The 15634-nt window shown below is 42.7% G+C and overlaps 1 protein-coding gene across 1 annotated transcript; it reads left to right on the plus strand.

Annotated features, from left to right (window-relative positions):
- Positions 1–397: 397 nt before the first annotated feature.
- Positions 398–15313, plus strand: lmbrd2b (LMBR1 domain containing 2b). The gene is made up of 19 exons (XM_034546895.1): positions 398–605; positions 1778–1989; positions 2061–2173; positions 2531–2632; positions 2734–2901; positions 5508–5718; positions 5793–5867; positions 9256–9369; positions 9541–9724; positions 11285–11466; positions 11544–11677; positions 11785–11890; positions 12054–12151; positions 12507–12610; positions 12839–12885; positions 13292–13385; positions 13527–13653; positions 13731–13847; positions 14224–15313. Exons 2-18 carry the CDS (start codon positions 1816–1818, stop codon positions 13792–13794), a joined length of 2097 nt encoding a protein of 698 aa, XP_034402786.1. The 5' UTR covers positions 398–605; positions 1778–1815; the 3' UTR covers positions 13795–13847; positions 14224–15313.
- The last annotated feature ends 321 nt before the right edge of the window (positions 15314–15634 follow it).

Here is a 15634-nt window from a genome sequence, read left to right on the forward strand (position 1 = left end):
TACCAATGGATGTTGGCTCCGTTTGCTCGGTTGAATTCTGGCCTTGAGCCCTTTGATGCATGTCATACTCCCCTCTCTCTCCAGCTCTCTTTCTACACTCAAACAAGGGTGAACAGAAAAATAGCCTTCTTTGCCCACCAGCTGGAAGACAGATATCCAGATCCTGCATGATACATACAGTATACTAGGTGTTCTTTATGGTGGAGGATATATATATATACATATATATATATATACATACTGTATATCTGTATAAATATATATTCTGTATATACATTATATTTTATAAGAATATTAACTGGGATTGTAGTAATTCCTTTCCCATCCTGTGGAGGGCAGTAATGAACCCTGAAGAAGGAAGAAGGTGTGGCCAAAAGAATCTACTGCGCATGCGTGAATGTACGGTCCGCCAGGGTTTGACGTCCCCGTCCTCTCCTCCCGGCTAGAATACCCGGATGTACCTGGTGTTGGCAGCAGCCAGTGCTTCATGCAGCAGGAAACGGGTGTTTTTAACCGTAAAACTCGGAATATAAACACGCAGCCGCGCCGACAGTTTGCCGGACGTCCTGCTTCCGCCTCAGAGGTGTAGCAACATATAAAAGACGGTGAGAGCCAGCGCGCTGGTGGCAGTCGTTTTGTTTTGCTAGCAAACATGAGCTAACTGATAGCTAGCTGTCATGTTAACGCAGCTAGCTGACGTGGGTCTGGTCACGTGGGCAGAACACAGCAGCTAATGGTGACTTTGTGATGAATAACCTGTGTGACGTGTTCAGATGTGTCTTTAACAACAGAAGCCTGCTGACACTCCTTTATTATTATTGTTGTTATTATTATTATATATGATTATTATATATATATTACTGTGGGTCAATAAGTGGTGGGAGAAGTACTCAGAGACTCTACTGCCGTAAGAGGTACTTTTACTGCACTGAAAATACTACAAGTACAAGTCCTGCCTTCAGCTGTAATATAAAGTCTGATCATTATTTCACAAGATAAATATTTCTAAAGATTCACAAGATAGACGTCAAACAGGAAGTACTAATCCAAAATACATACAATGCACAAACAACAAGGATGAATACTATGACTCACTAGCAGGTATTTAAAGAATGTGCTGGTCTTTGTCTCTCAGATGTCCCTTTATGTGTCCAGACCAGTGTCTTACTGGGTTGACACCCCCTCCCCCCCCCCCCCCTTAGTGCAACAAAAGACCCTTTCATGGTTTACAGGTCAGCTCCCTCCGGTCCCATGTCTTTAATAACACAATTCATCATCATGTAGAGCAGCAGTAATTAGAAGAAGATTGTTTCTGTTTGTCCCGTTTGTCATAAAGCGGTTCATCCTTTTTCTTCTCCGTATATATACTCTACATACCTATGATTCATGATGAATATATTATTATTAGATTATTTATCTGTTTATGGTCCGGCTCACCAGCAGTCTCATGTTCATGGTTCAATATCATATGTAACAAAAACTAATACTATTTAGAAATGTTTTTAAAATAAATGAAATGATTAATAATTATGAAATGTTTTAAAAATAAATTGTGCATTAATATCCACATAGGGAGTTAACCTGTTGTGTATAACCTGCTATTGATTTGCTGTCTCATAATTCTAATAATGTCATGGAATATTCACTGTTCATTTAATAGCAATAAAACGGATAAACGTACTGACGCCCGCTGCGATCAGTCTGCATGTTTCCTCTCCTCCTGGTTCAGTCCTGTAAAGTCTAACATGATCCGGACCTGGTTCTGGGTCTCCTGCAGGTCTGCGCTGGGCTGCTGAGAGGAGGAGCGCCGGCAGGATGAGCGGAGCCGCTCTGGGCATCGAGATCGTGGTGGTGTTCTTCCTGGCGCTGTTCCTGCTGCACCGCTATGGAGACTTCAGGAAGCAGCAGCGCATGGTGCTGTTCGGCACGCTGCTGGCCTGGTACTTGTGCTTCCTCATCGTCTTCATCTTGCCTCTGGACGTCAGCACGGTCGGTACCGAGCAGGGGGGGGGGGACTCTACGGGACTCGACCCTAAACCCGTCTCTTTCTGTCCTCGCAGACCATCTACAAGCAGTGCAGGATCGACCACGAGGACCACGCCTCCGCTCCCACCGCCGGCCCCGTTCCGTCCAATCACACGCCGGCTAACGCGTCCGCCACGCCCACCAAGAGGTGAGTCTGATTAAAGGGGGAGGAGTCAAATCTTGTGACCTGTTTTTACTTTCAGGAGACGAAACATGAGGCTGATTGTTGTCTGTCCCCGTCAGGAAGGAGACCCTGAAGGCATCTTCAAAACAGTTTGTTCAAACTCTTCTGTAGTTTATTTCGGGAACAAGTGAAGTTGAAACTAAACGACAGATGACGTCTCTGAAAGCTCCAGTTTATTGATTTGGATGCTGAGAGAGTTTTAGATATTAGTTTCTAAAGAGATTCAGTTAAAAGAGCAAAGAACAAGTTTGTCATCTTCAGATGACGTTCTCAGCGTAGCTCCTAGATTCATCTCTTCCTCTTCCTCTTCCTGCTCTGTAGGAGCTTGCTGAAGCCCTGCTACAAGCCGTGGAGCTACATCCCAGATGGCATCATGCCCGTCTTCTGGAGGGTTGTGTACTGGACGTCCCAGTGCCTCACCTGGTTCATATTATAAATCTTTAATATATAAATATATATATATATATATGTGTGTGTATATATATATATATATATATGTGTATGTTCTCTCCGTGTGTCCCCAGGCTGCTGCTTCCCTTCATGCAGTCCTACGCTCGCTCCGGAGGCTTTTCCATCACCGGGAAGATTAAAACGGCTTTGATAGAGAACGCCATCTATTACGGGACCTACCTGCTGATCTTCGGCTCGCTGCTCATCTACGTGGCTGTTCACCCAGAGTGGCACCTGTCCTGGTGAGTGGGTCCTCATGAGACCTCCTAATGGGGTCCAGACCTTCTCATGAGAACTCCTCGTGGAAGACCATCCACCACGGAAGAAATAACCACTATTTCTGCTTTATACTTGTTGTGGAAATCCTACAAACGTCAGAACATCAAACGCCCTGGTGGTTGGGTTCATAACATTAATATCAAATACATGGTCTCAACGCTGATTGGCTAACTCGACGTCAGTCGAATGTGGCAAATATTTCAGTTTGCGTCACCCGGTGAAAATTCTCTTTATTTGTATTCATTCGCGTCTGCATTGACTTTGCATGGAATCTACTCCCGTGAAAAATGTGCAATGCTTTTGGTGTGAACGCAGCATAAGGCTGAGCCCGACCCCCCTGCGGAGGAAACTCATCTCCTTACTCTATCTCTAAGGCTGAGCCCGACCCCCCTACGGAGGAAACTCATCTCCTTACCCTATCTCTAAGGCTGAGCCCGACCCCCCTGCGGAGGAAACTCATCTCCTTACTCTATCTCTAAGGCTGAGCCCGACCCCCCTACGGAGGAAACTCATCTCCTTACCCTATCTCTAAGGCTGAGCCCGACCCCCCTGCGGAGGAAACTCATCTTCTTACTCTATCTCTAAGGCTGATCCCTACAGAGGAAACTCATCTCCTTACCCTATCTCTAAGACTGAGCCCTAAGGAGGAAACTCATCTCCTTACCTTATCTCTAAGGCTGAGCCCTAAGGAGGAAACTCATCTCCTTACCCTATCTCTAAGGCTGATCCCTACAGAGGAAACTCATCTCCTTACCCTATCTCTAAGGCTGAGCCCTACGGAGGAAACTCATCTCCTTATCCTATCTCTTAGGCTGAGCCCTACAGAGGAAACTCATCTCTTTACCCTATCTCTAAGGCTGAGCCCGACCCCCCTACGGTGGAAACTCATCTCCTTACCCTATCTCTAAGGTTGAGCCCTACAGAGGAAACTCATCTCCTTACCCTATCTCTAAGGTTGAGCCCTACAGAGGAAACTCATCTCCTTACCCTATCTCTAAGACTGAGCCTTAAGGAGGAAACTCATCTCCTTACCCTATCTCTAAGGCTGAGCCCTAAGGAGGAAACTCATCTCCTTACCCTATCTCTAAGGCTGATCCCTACAGAGGAAACTCATCTCCTTACCCTATCTCTAAGGCTGAGCCCTACGGAGGAAACTCATCTCCTTATCCTATCTCTAAGGCTGAGCCCTAAGGAGGAAACTCATCTCCTTACCCTATCTCTAAGACTGAGCCCTAAGGAGGAAACTCATCTCCTTACCCTATCTCTAAGGCTGAGCCCGACCCCCCTACGGTGGAAACTCATCTCCTTACCCTATCTCTAAGGTTGAGCCCTACAGAGGAAACTCATCTCCTTATCCTATCTTTAAGACTGAGCCCTACGGCGGAAACTCATCTCCTTACCCTATCTCTAAGGCTGAGCCCTACAGAGGAAACTCATCTCCTTACCCTATCTCTAAGACTGAGCCCTACAGAGGAAACTCATCTCCTTACCCTATCTCTAAGGCTGAGCCCTACGGAGGAAACTCATCTCCTTATCCTATCTCTTAGGCTGAGCCCTACAGAGGAAACTCATCTCTTTACCCTATCTCTAAGGCTGAGCCCTAAGGAGGAAACTCATCTCCTTACCCTATCTTTAAGACTGAGCCCTACGGCGGAAACTCATCTCCTAACCCTATCTCTAAGGCTGAGCCCTACAGAGGAAACTCATCTCCTTACCCTATCTCTAAGGCTGAGCCCTACAGAGGAAACTCATCTCCTTACCCTATCTCTAAGACTGAGCCCTACAGAGGAAACTCATCTCCTTACCCTATCTCTAAGGCTGAGCTCTACAGAGGAAACTCATCTCCTTACCCTATCTCTAAGGCTGAGCCCTAAGGAGGAAACTCATCTCCTTACCCTATCTCTAAGACTGAGCCCTAAGGAGGAAACTCATCTCCTTACCCTATCTCTAAGGCTGAGCCCTAAGGAGGAAACTCATCTCCTTACCCTATCTCTAAGGCTGAGCCCTAAGGAGGAAACTCATCTCCTTACCCTATCTCTAAGGCTGAGCCCTAAGGAGGAAACTCATCTCCTTACCCTATCTCTAAGACTGAGCCCTAAGGAGGAAACTCATCTCCTTACCCTATCTCTAAGACTGAGCCCTAAGGAGGAAACTCATCTCCTTACCCTATCTCTAAGGCTGAGCCCTAAGGAGGAAACTCATTTCCTTACCCTATCTCTAAGACTGAGCCCTAAGGAGGAAACTCATCTCCTTACCCTATCTCTAAGGCTGAGCCCTACAGAGGAAACTCATCTCCTTACCCTATCTCTATTGCTGAGCCCTAAGGAGGAAACTCATCTCCTTACCCTATCTCTAAGGCTGAGCCCTAAGGAGGAAACTCATCACCTTACCCTATCTCTAAGGCTGAGTCCTACAGAGAAAACTCATCTCCTTACCTTATCTCTAAGACTGAGCCCTAAGGAGGAAACTCATCTCCTTACCCTATCTCTAAGACTGAGCCCTAAGGAGGAAACTCATCTCCTTACCCTATCTCTAAGGCTGGAACTCATATGGGTTTTTTGTGATCCAGGTACGAGCTGCAGACCATCGGGATCACGGCGGCCAACACCTGGGGCCTGTTCCTGCTGGTACTGCTTCTGGGCTACGGCCTGGTGGAGATCCCCCGGTCCTACTGGGATGCCTCGCGTCACGGACACCTGCTCGTCAAGACCTACTTCAAGGCCTCCAAGTTGATGACGGAGAAGGCGGATGCGGAGGAGAACCTGGAGGACGTCATGGAGGTCAGCAGAGGACCCAGGTTGTCACGTATGAAGGTCGCCTTCATTTCAGTGGTTTCACGTCTGCTTTGTTGCAGGAGGTGAGGAAAGTCAGCGAATCCATCAAGTACAACCATCCGCTGAGGAAGTACGTCGACACGATTCTCAGAAAGGTAGTGGCTTTACTTTAGTGACTTTACTTTATGGCTTTACTTTAGTGACTTTACTTTAGTGACTTTACTTTATGGCTTTACTTTAGTGACTTTACTTTAGTGACTTTACTTTATGGCTTTACTTTAGTGACTTTACTTTATGGCTTTACTTTAGTGACTTTACTTTAGTGACTTTACTTTATGGCTTTACTTTAGTGACTTTACTTTAGTGACTTTACTTTATGGCTTTACTTTAGTGACTTTACTTTATGGCTTTACTTTAGTGACTTTACTTTATGGCTTTACTTTAGTGACTTTACTTTAGTGACTTTACTTTATGACTTTACTTTATGACTTTACTTTAGTGACTTTACTTTAGTGACTTTACTTTATGGCTTTACTTTAGTGACTTTACTTTAGTGACTTTACTTTAGTGGCTTTACTTTAGTGACTTTACTTTATGACTTTACTTTAGTGGCTTTACTTTATGACTTTACTTTAGTGGCTTTACTTTAGTGACTTTACTTTATGACTTTACTTTAGTGGCTTTACTTTATGACTTTACTTTAGTGACTTTACTTTAGTGGCTTTACTTTATGACTTTACTTTAGTGACTTTACTTTAGTGGCTTTACTTTAGTGGCTTTACTTTATGACTTTACTTTAGTGGCTTTACTTTATGACTTTACTTTAGTGGCTTTACTTTAGTGACTTTACTTTAGTGACTTTACTTTATGGCTTTACTTTAGTGACTTTACTTTATGGCTTTACTTTAGTGACTTTACTTTATGGCTTTACTTTAGTGACTTTACTTTAGTGACTTTACTTTATGGCTTTACTTTAGTGGCTTTACTTTAGTGACTTTACTTTATGGCTTTACTTTAGTGACTTTACTTTATGGCTTTACTTTAGTGGCTTTACTTTAGTGACTTTACTTTATGGCTTTACTTTAGTGACTTTACTTTAGTGACTTTACTTTATGGCTTTATTTTTGTGACTTTACTTTAGTGACTTTACTTTATGGCTTTACTTTAGTGACTTTACTTTAGTGACTTTACTTTATGGCTTTACTTTAGTGGCTTTACTTTAGTGACTTTACTTTATGACTTTACTTTAGTGACTTTACTTTAGTGACTTTACTTTAGTGACTTTACTTTATGACTTTACTTTATGGCTTTACTTTAGTGACTTTACTTTAGTGACTTTACTTTAGTGGCTTTACTTTATGACTTTACATTAGTGGCTTTACTTTAGTGACTTTACTTTATGACTTTACTTTAGTGACTTTACTTTATGGCTTTACTTTAGTGACTTTACTTTAGTGACTTTACTTTATGACTTTACTTTAGTGACTTTACTTTAGTGACTTTACTTTAGTGACTTTACTTTATGACTTTACTTTATGGCTTTACTTTAGTGACTTTACTTTAGTGACTTTACTTTAGTGGCTTTACTTTATGACTTTACTTTAGTGGCTTTACTTTAGTGACTTTACTTTATGACTTTACTTTAGTGGCTTTACTTTATGACTTTACTTTAGTGACTTTACTTTAGTGGCTTTACTTTATGACTTTACTTTAGTGGCTTTACTTTAGTGGCTTTACTTTAGTGGCTTTACTTTATGACTTTACTTTAGTGGCTTTACTTTAGTGACTTTACTTTATGGCTTTACTTTAGTGACTTTACTTTAGTGGCTTTACTTTAGTGACTTTACTTTATGACTTTACTTTAGTGGCTTTACTTTAGTGGCTTTACTTTAGTGACTTTACTTTAGTGGCTTTACTTTAGTGGCTTTACTTTATGACTTTACTTTAGTGACTTTACTTTAGTGACTTTACTTTAGTGGCTTTACTTTAGTGACTTTACTTTATGGCTTTACTTTAGTGACTTTACTTTATGACTTTACTTTATGACTTTACTTTATGACTTTACTTTATGGCTTTACTTTAGTGACTTTACTTTAGTGACTTTACTTTAGTGGCTTTACTTTATGACTTTACTTTAGTGACTTTACTTTAGTGGCTTTACTTTATGACTTTACTTTATGGCTTTACTTTAGTGACTTTACTTTAGTGACTTTACTTTATGACTTTACTTTATGGCTTTACTTTATGGCTTTACTTTAGTGACTTTACTTTAGTGACTTTACTTTAGTGGCTTTACTTTATGACTTTACTTTAGTGACTTTACTTTAGTGGCTTTACTTTAGTGGCTTTACTTTATGACTTTAGTTTAGTGGCTTTACTTTAGTGACTTTACTGTATGGCTTTACTTTAGTGACTTTACTTTATGACTTTACTTTAGTGGCTTTACTTTAGTGGCTTTACTTTATGACTTTACTTTAGTGGCTTTACTTTAGTGGCTTTACTTTATGACTTTACTTTAGTGGCTTTACTTTATGACTTTACTTTAGTGACTTTACTTTAGTGGCTTTACTTTATGACTTTACTTTAGTGGCTTTACTTTAGTGACTTTACTTTAGTGGCTTTACTTTATGACTTTACTTTATGACTTTACTTTAGTGACTTTACTTTATGACTTTACTTTAGTGGCTTTACTTTAGTGACTTTACTTTAGTGGCTTTACTTTAGTGGCTTTACTTTAGTGACTTTACTTTATGACTTTACTTTAGTGGCTTTACTTTAGTGACTTTACTTTAGTGGCTTTACTTTATGACTTTACTTTATGACTTTACTTTAGTGACTTTACTTTATGACTTTACTTTAGTGGCTTTACTTTAGTGGCTTTACTTTAGTGACTTTACTTTATGACTTTAATTTATGACTTTACTTTAGTGACTTTACTTTATGACTTTACTTTAGTGGCTTTACTTTATGACTTTTCTTTAGTGGCTTTACCTTAGTGACTTTACTTTAGTGACTTTACTTTGGTGGCTTTACTTTAGTTACTTTACTTTATGACTTTACTTTATGACTTTACTTTATGACTTTACTTTATGACTTTACTTCATGACTTTACTTCATGACTTTACTTTATGACTACTTTATGACTTTACTTCATGACTTTACTTTATGACTTTACTTTATGACTACTTTATGACTTTACTTCATGACTTTACTTTATGACTACTTTATGACTTTACTTTAGTGGCTTTACTTTAGTGGCTTTACTTTGTGACTTTACTTTAGTGGCTTTACTTTAGTGACTTTACTTTAGTGACTTTACTTTAGTGGCTTTACTTTATGACTTTACTTTAGTGGCTTTACTTTATGACTTTACTTTAGTGGCTTTACTTCATGACTTTACTTCATGACTTTACTTTAGTGACTTTACTTTATGACTTTACTTTATGACTTTACGTCATGACTTTACTTTATGACTTTACTTTATGACTTTACGTCATGACTTTACGGGTCGTAGAGCAGGTACTGATCCACGTGTCCCCTCAGTGTCCGGTGGACTACCAGGAGAAGATGGGCCGCAACATGGACGACTACGAGGACTTTGACGACAAGCAGAACTCTTATCCCAGCGAGAAGAGTCTGGTGAAGCTCCACAAACAGGTGAGAGGGAGAGTCCTCATGTGTTCTCACCTGTTGGAGAGAATACACTCCACATCACTCTCAATGCAGGAAGCGGCACAACGTCTTAACTTAAGGAACACACCAGAACGAGGTTGTTCATGTATGATGTCCAAGTTCTCCAGGTTTACCTGCGTGTGTCTCTGTGTCCAGGTGATCTATGCGGTCCAGAGACACAACAGGACTCGTGTCCAGTGGCAGATCCTCTTGCAGCAGGCCATCCACCTGGAGGACGTAGCCAAGAACGAGACCAGTACAACCCACCAGTTCGTCCACAGCTTCCCGTCCTCTGAGCCAGCCAGCTGGTTCAGCAGATACGTGTACACACCGACTGTAGGTGGGTTTGAGTGCATGTCTCCATGTGTCTTTGTCTCCATGTGTCTTTGTCTCTTTGTCTCCATGTGTCTTTGTCTCTTTGTCTCATGTGTCTATGTCTCTTTGTCTCCATGTGTCTTTGTCTCTTTGTCTCCATGTGTCTATGTCTCTTTGTCTCCATGTGTCTATGTCTCTTTGTCTCCATGTGTCTTTGTCTCTTTGTCTCCATGTGTCTTTGTCTCCAAGTCTCTATGTCTCTTTGTCTCCATGTGTCTTTGTCTCTTTGTTTCCATGTGTCTTTGTCTCTTTGTCTCCATGTGTATTTGTCTCTTTGTCTCCATGTGTCTGTCTCTTTGTCTCCATGTGTCTTTGTCTCTTTGTCTCCATGTGTCTTTGTCTCCAAGTCTCTATGTCTCTTTGTCTCCATGTGTCTTTGTCTCTTTGTCTCCATGTGTCTTTGTCTCCATGTGTCTTTGTCTCTTTGTCTCCATGTGTCTATGTCTCTTTGTCTCCATGTGTCTTTGTCTCTTTGTCTCCATGTGTCTTTGTCTCCAAGTCTCTATGTCTCTTTGTCTCCATGTGTCTATGTCTCTTTATCTCCATGTGTCTATGTCTCTGTCTCCATGTGTCTATGTCTCTTTGTCTCCATGTGTCTTTGTCTCTTTGTCTCCATGTGTCTATGTCTCTTTGTCTCCATGTGTCTTTGTCTCTGTCTCTATGTCTCTTTGTCTCCATGTGTCTTTGTCTCTTTGTCTCCATGTGTCTTTGTCTCCAAGTCTCTTTGTCTCCATGTGTCTATGTCTCTTTGTCTCCATGTGTCTTTGTCTCCATGTGTCTTTGTCTCCAAGTCTCTATGTCTCTTTGTCTCCATGTGTCTTTGTCTCTTTGTCTCCAAGTCTCTATGTCTCTTTGTCTCCATGTGTCTTTGTCTCTTTGTCTCCATGTGTCTTTGTCTCTTTGTCTCCATGTGTCTATGTCTCTTTGTCTCCATGTGTCTATGTCTCTTTGTCTCCATGTGTCTTTGTCTCCAAGTCTCTATGTCTCTATGTGTCTTTGTCTCCATGTGTCTTTGTCTCCAAGTCTCTATGTCTCTTTGTCTCTGTGTCTTTGTCTCTTTGTCTCCATGTGTCTTTGTCTCTTTGTCTCCATGTGTCTTTGTCTCCAAGTCTCTATGTCTCTTTGTCTCTATGTGTCTTTGTCTCTTTGTCTCTATGTGTCTTTGTCTCTTTGTCTCCATGTGTCTTTGTCTCTTTGTCTCCATGTGTCTTTGTCTCCAAGTCTCTATGTCTCTTTGTCTCCATGTGTCTTTGTCTCCATGTGTCCATGTCTCTTTGCCTCCATGTCTTCATGTCTTTGTCTCCATGTCTTTGACAATATAATGTAAATATCCGACATGTTTCAAGTCTTAGAAACTATACCTGTTTTATATATTAAGTATAATTATGTCTCTGCCTGTGTGTGTGTGTGTGTGTGTATGTACATGCGTGTGTGTGTGTATTTCTGTGTGTGTGTGTGTGTGTGTGTGTGTGTGTGTGTGTGTGTGTGTGTATACATGTGTGTGCCTCTGTGTGTGTGTACACAGAGTGGTTCTGGGAATGTCTCCTGAAGTGCTGGTTCTTCCGGCTCCTGTCGGTGGTCCTGACCCTGTTCAGCGTGGCCGTGGTCTGGTCCGAGTGCACCTTCTTCAGCACGCGGCCGGTCCTCTCCCTGTTCGCCGTGTTCATCCAGCTGGCCGAGAGGGACTATAACTACCTGTACATCGAGGTGAGTACCTGTACACTCCCCTACAACAGAACCACACAGACTGGCTCCCCCGGGTAGTGACCCCCTCTCTCCACCAGGTGGCGTGCTTTGTCACCATCTTCTTCCTGTGCACCTGCGTCTACTCCACCGTGTTCCGCATCCGGGTCTTCAACTACTACTACCTGGCCTCCCACCACCAGACCGATGCCTACAGCCTCCAGTTCAGCGGCATGTGGGTGGCAGAGAGAGAGAGAGAGAAAGAGAAAGAGAGAGAGAGAGAGAAAGAGAAAGAGTGTGGGGGGGGGCCTCCTCTGTGTGACTCTCTCTGACTGTCTGCAGGTTGTTCTGCCGCCTGACGCCTCCTCTGTGTCTCAACTTCCTGGGTTTGATCCACATGGACTCGGCCATCTCCCACCAGCAGAAGGAGCAGACCGCGTACACCTCCGTGAGTGTGTGTGTGTGTGTGTGTGTGTGTGTGTGTGTGTGTGTGTGTGTGTGTGTGTGTGTGTGTGTGTGTGTGTGTGTGTGTGTGTGTGTGTGTGTGTGTGTGTGTGTGTGTGTGTGTGTGTGTGTGTGGACTGATGAGTGTAAACCTCCTCCCGTTTCAGATCATGGGATCCATGCGCGTCCTCTCCTTCATCGCTAACGGCTTCTACATCTACTACCCGATGCTGATCGTCATCCTCTGCATTGCCACCTACTTCAGGTCAGCTCCCAGCATGCACAGGGCTAGTCTCAGCTCCCAGCATGCACAGCGCTAGTCTCAGCTCCCAGCATGCACAGGGCTAGTCTCAGCTCCCAGCATGCACAGGGCTAGTCTCAGCTCCCAGCATGCACAGCGCTAGTCTCAGCTCCCATCATGCACAGGGCTAGTCTCAGCTCCCAGCATGCACAGGGCTAGTCTCAGCTCCCAGCATGCACAGGGCTAGTCTCAGCTCCCAGCATGCACAGGGCTAGTCTCAGCTCCCAGCATGCACAGCGCTAGTCTCAGCTCCCAACATGCACAGGGCTAGTCTCAGCTCCCAGCATGCACCTCTTCACCTCTTCTCCTCCTTCTTTAGTTTGGGGACTCGTTGCCTGAACCTTCTGGGCTTCCAGCAGTTTGTGGGCGACAGTGAGATGACCTCTGACCTCATCGACGAGGGCAAGGAGCTGATCCGCAGAGGTAAGACTCTGAGTGATGAAGACTCTGGGTGATGAAGGCTGGGTGATGAAGACTCTGGGTGATGAAGGCTAAGTGATGAAGACTCTGGGTGATGAAGGCTAGGTGATGAAGGCTAGGTGATGAAGACTCTGGGTGATGAAGGCTAGGTGATGAAGACTCTGGGTGATGAAGGCTAGGTGATGAAGACTCTGGGTGATGAAGGCTAACAGCTGGTCCTTGTCTCCTCAGAGAAGAGGAAGCGCCAGAGAACTGAAGATGGAGAGAACAGACGGAGAGTAAGAAATGTCTCATTGGCTTAAATACAGTTTCCTCTTCTAGACTACTGCTGAGTGTGTGTGTGTGTCTCTGTGTGTGTGTGTGTGTGTGTGTGTGTCTGTGTGTGTGTGTGTGTGTCTCTCTGTGTCTGTGTGTGTGTGTGTCTCTGTGTGTCTGTCTGTGTGTGTGTGTGTGTGTGTGTGTGTGTGTGTGTGTCTCTATGTGTGTGTGTCTCTGTGTGTGTGTGTGTGTCTGTGTGTGTGTGTGTGTGTGTGTGTCTCTGTGTGTGTGTGTGTGTGTGTGTGTGTCTCTGTGTGTGTGTCTCTGTGTGTGTGTGTGTGTCTCTGTGTGTGTGTGTGTGTCTCTGTGTGTGTGTTTGTGTCTGTGTGTCTGTGTGTCTGTGTGTGTGTGTGTGTGTGTGTGTAGGAGTGGAAGGAGCGCTATGGAAACCAGAGAGAGGAACACTCAGCGAGGAACCGGACGAGTCACGAGTTGAAGGAAACCAGTTACTCTGACAGACGTGAGGATCCTTTATTGATTATTACCGAGGACAGAGACACGGTCCCTGAAAGCTGCTTTAATAATAATATAATAACAATCATAACAACAATCATACTAATAACAACAACAACAACAACAACAACACCCTGTCCCTGAACAGAGGCGAAGCACTCCCGCTCCGGGCCTCGCTCAGAGAGAGACGCCATCGAGCTGCTTCAGGACGCCGAGCCGCTGGACTTCAACGCCGAGACTCTGAGCGACGACCCTCTGGAGGCGGAGCCTGGCAGGTAGAGACCACTTCCTGCTTCTGTTGCCACAGCAACAGGACTGTGCGCCTGTTGACGGTCGTGCGTTTGTCCCTCAGACCCGCAGGAGGACGATATCTGTCCATGTCCTCGTCTCGGAGCCGGATATTCGACGACGTCTGAGGGCGGAGCCGTGAACAGGAAGTGAACGTAGCACATGACCTCCCGGATGCATGGTAACTAAAACAGGGCCGTCCAGCTCGAGCTCCACGGAGGAACGCTAATGCTAAGTTACATAAAGCCTCTGAGGTTCAGATATTGATCTTGAGATGTGAGTCTGCATGGCGTCACTTTACAGGAAGCTCTATTTATGTCTCTTATTTATTTGTCTGGGTGTTGGGAAAGAAGGCCTGATCAATAACTGATCATGAATAAGTCCTGAATACTGTAATATTCTGAGTTATAAAACAAGATCAATCTAATCAATACCCACTAATTCATGTTGTCACTTTATTAAAAGTAAGTTTTTTTATTTTGAAAACCATCAGTCTGAATTTATTTGAAGTTCAGCTGATAAAATGTGTTTTTTAATCCTTTTGTTTATTCTGGGAGACAAAACCAGTAACACCAGGAGCCCGAGCGGTTGAGGGTTCCCTGCCTTGCTCAAGGGCTCTTCCACTGAACAAGGCGGAGGATTCTTCTTCCTCTGGGAGTCACATGACCAACACAACCTCACCTGATTGGCCAGAAGTCCGATCGATTCTTTTTCCTCGATGTTATAAGTTAGAATTTTAGTGTATCACACTAATATTGATATTATATTGATATCGTGATATTTATTTTTAAAGGCTCCATCTAAAGTTGATATAAAGTATTTATCTAATATTATCAGTAAAAGCACCAATAGTCTTAATATCCATTTCATGAGGTCACAAATGATCAACTTTATGAATTCAAACTGGAATAGTTTTTTTATTTGTGAACTCTAATAAATATTTAAATTTAGACGGATGGTTTTCAAAGTAAAACGTCCCTCGTGATCATAGTTGATTATTAGATGGAGTATCGTTGCGTCATTGTTTACCTCCATTTTGTGTAATTTAACTTCTCGGTAAAATGAAGGTTGTTTTCTCCTCTTTTAGTTGAAATGGTTCCAAATGTGCCATAAAAATATATAAATGTGTAAATATGAAAAGACAAAGAAGTGAACTTTAAAGGGTCAAACCTGTGTTTCCGTTATTAAACCTCATGACAGACACGTCTATGAGCTTCAGGTGGTCCGATCAATATCAGTCAGATTAGATCAGATCTGAAGGATAAAAACTGATCAAGGATCAATAACGGCTGTGGCCCTTTAAGAATCAGCATGTAGCTGTGGATGAAGAGAACCTGCTGGCGGGTTCCGCTGAGCTTCAGCTCCTTTAAATACTGTTATTGATCAGAGGAGGCTGACCTGGGATCAGTGTAAATACGTCCATGTTTTTTATGAAGGATTCAAGGTGACTGTATTTATTGGTGGCTTGTTTGTTGTGATCACATTCTGCTCATGAAGTATTTATGTTCTGGATATATTGATTGATCTCAGAGAAGAAAATAACGTGTTGATCTCTTTGTTGTAGTGAATTATGAATAGATTATTATTATTATTATTATTATGTGTTGCTCTGCTGCCAGTGATGTGTCAATAAAAACGTGTCGCAGATGGAGGTCTTGTTTCTGTCTGATATACTGTACATTTATGAATATATATATACTACTTTTATGAATATATATATACTGTACATTTATATATAGAATGTACATTAATAAATATATATATATTATAGTAATATACATAAGAACAATGTTCATTTTCCACTGGAGGAAGAACTTTGTTCATGTCTATAAAACAACAATAACCTGTGCAAAACAAAACAAGTGCAGATAAGTGTGGCCGTCACGTTTCATCAGTATTAACGGCTGCAATGAGCCAGCTTTCCTCTACAAGTCAATGTTGAGCTTTTGTTTTGAAGGGCAACAGCGG

This window comes from Cyclopterus lumpus, chromosome 12 (genome assembly GCF_009769545.1).
Source record: "Cyclopterus lumpus isolate fCycLum1 chromosome 12, fCycLum1.pri, whole genome shotgun sequence".
Taxonomy (NCBI): Eukaryota; Metazoa; Chordata; class Actinopteri; order Perciformes; family Cyclopteridae; genus Cyclopterus; species Cyclopterus lumpus.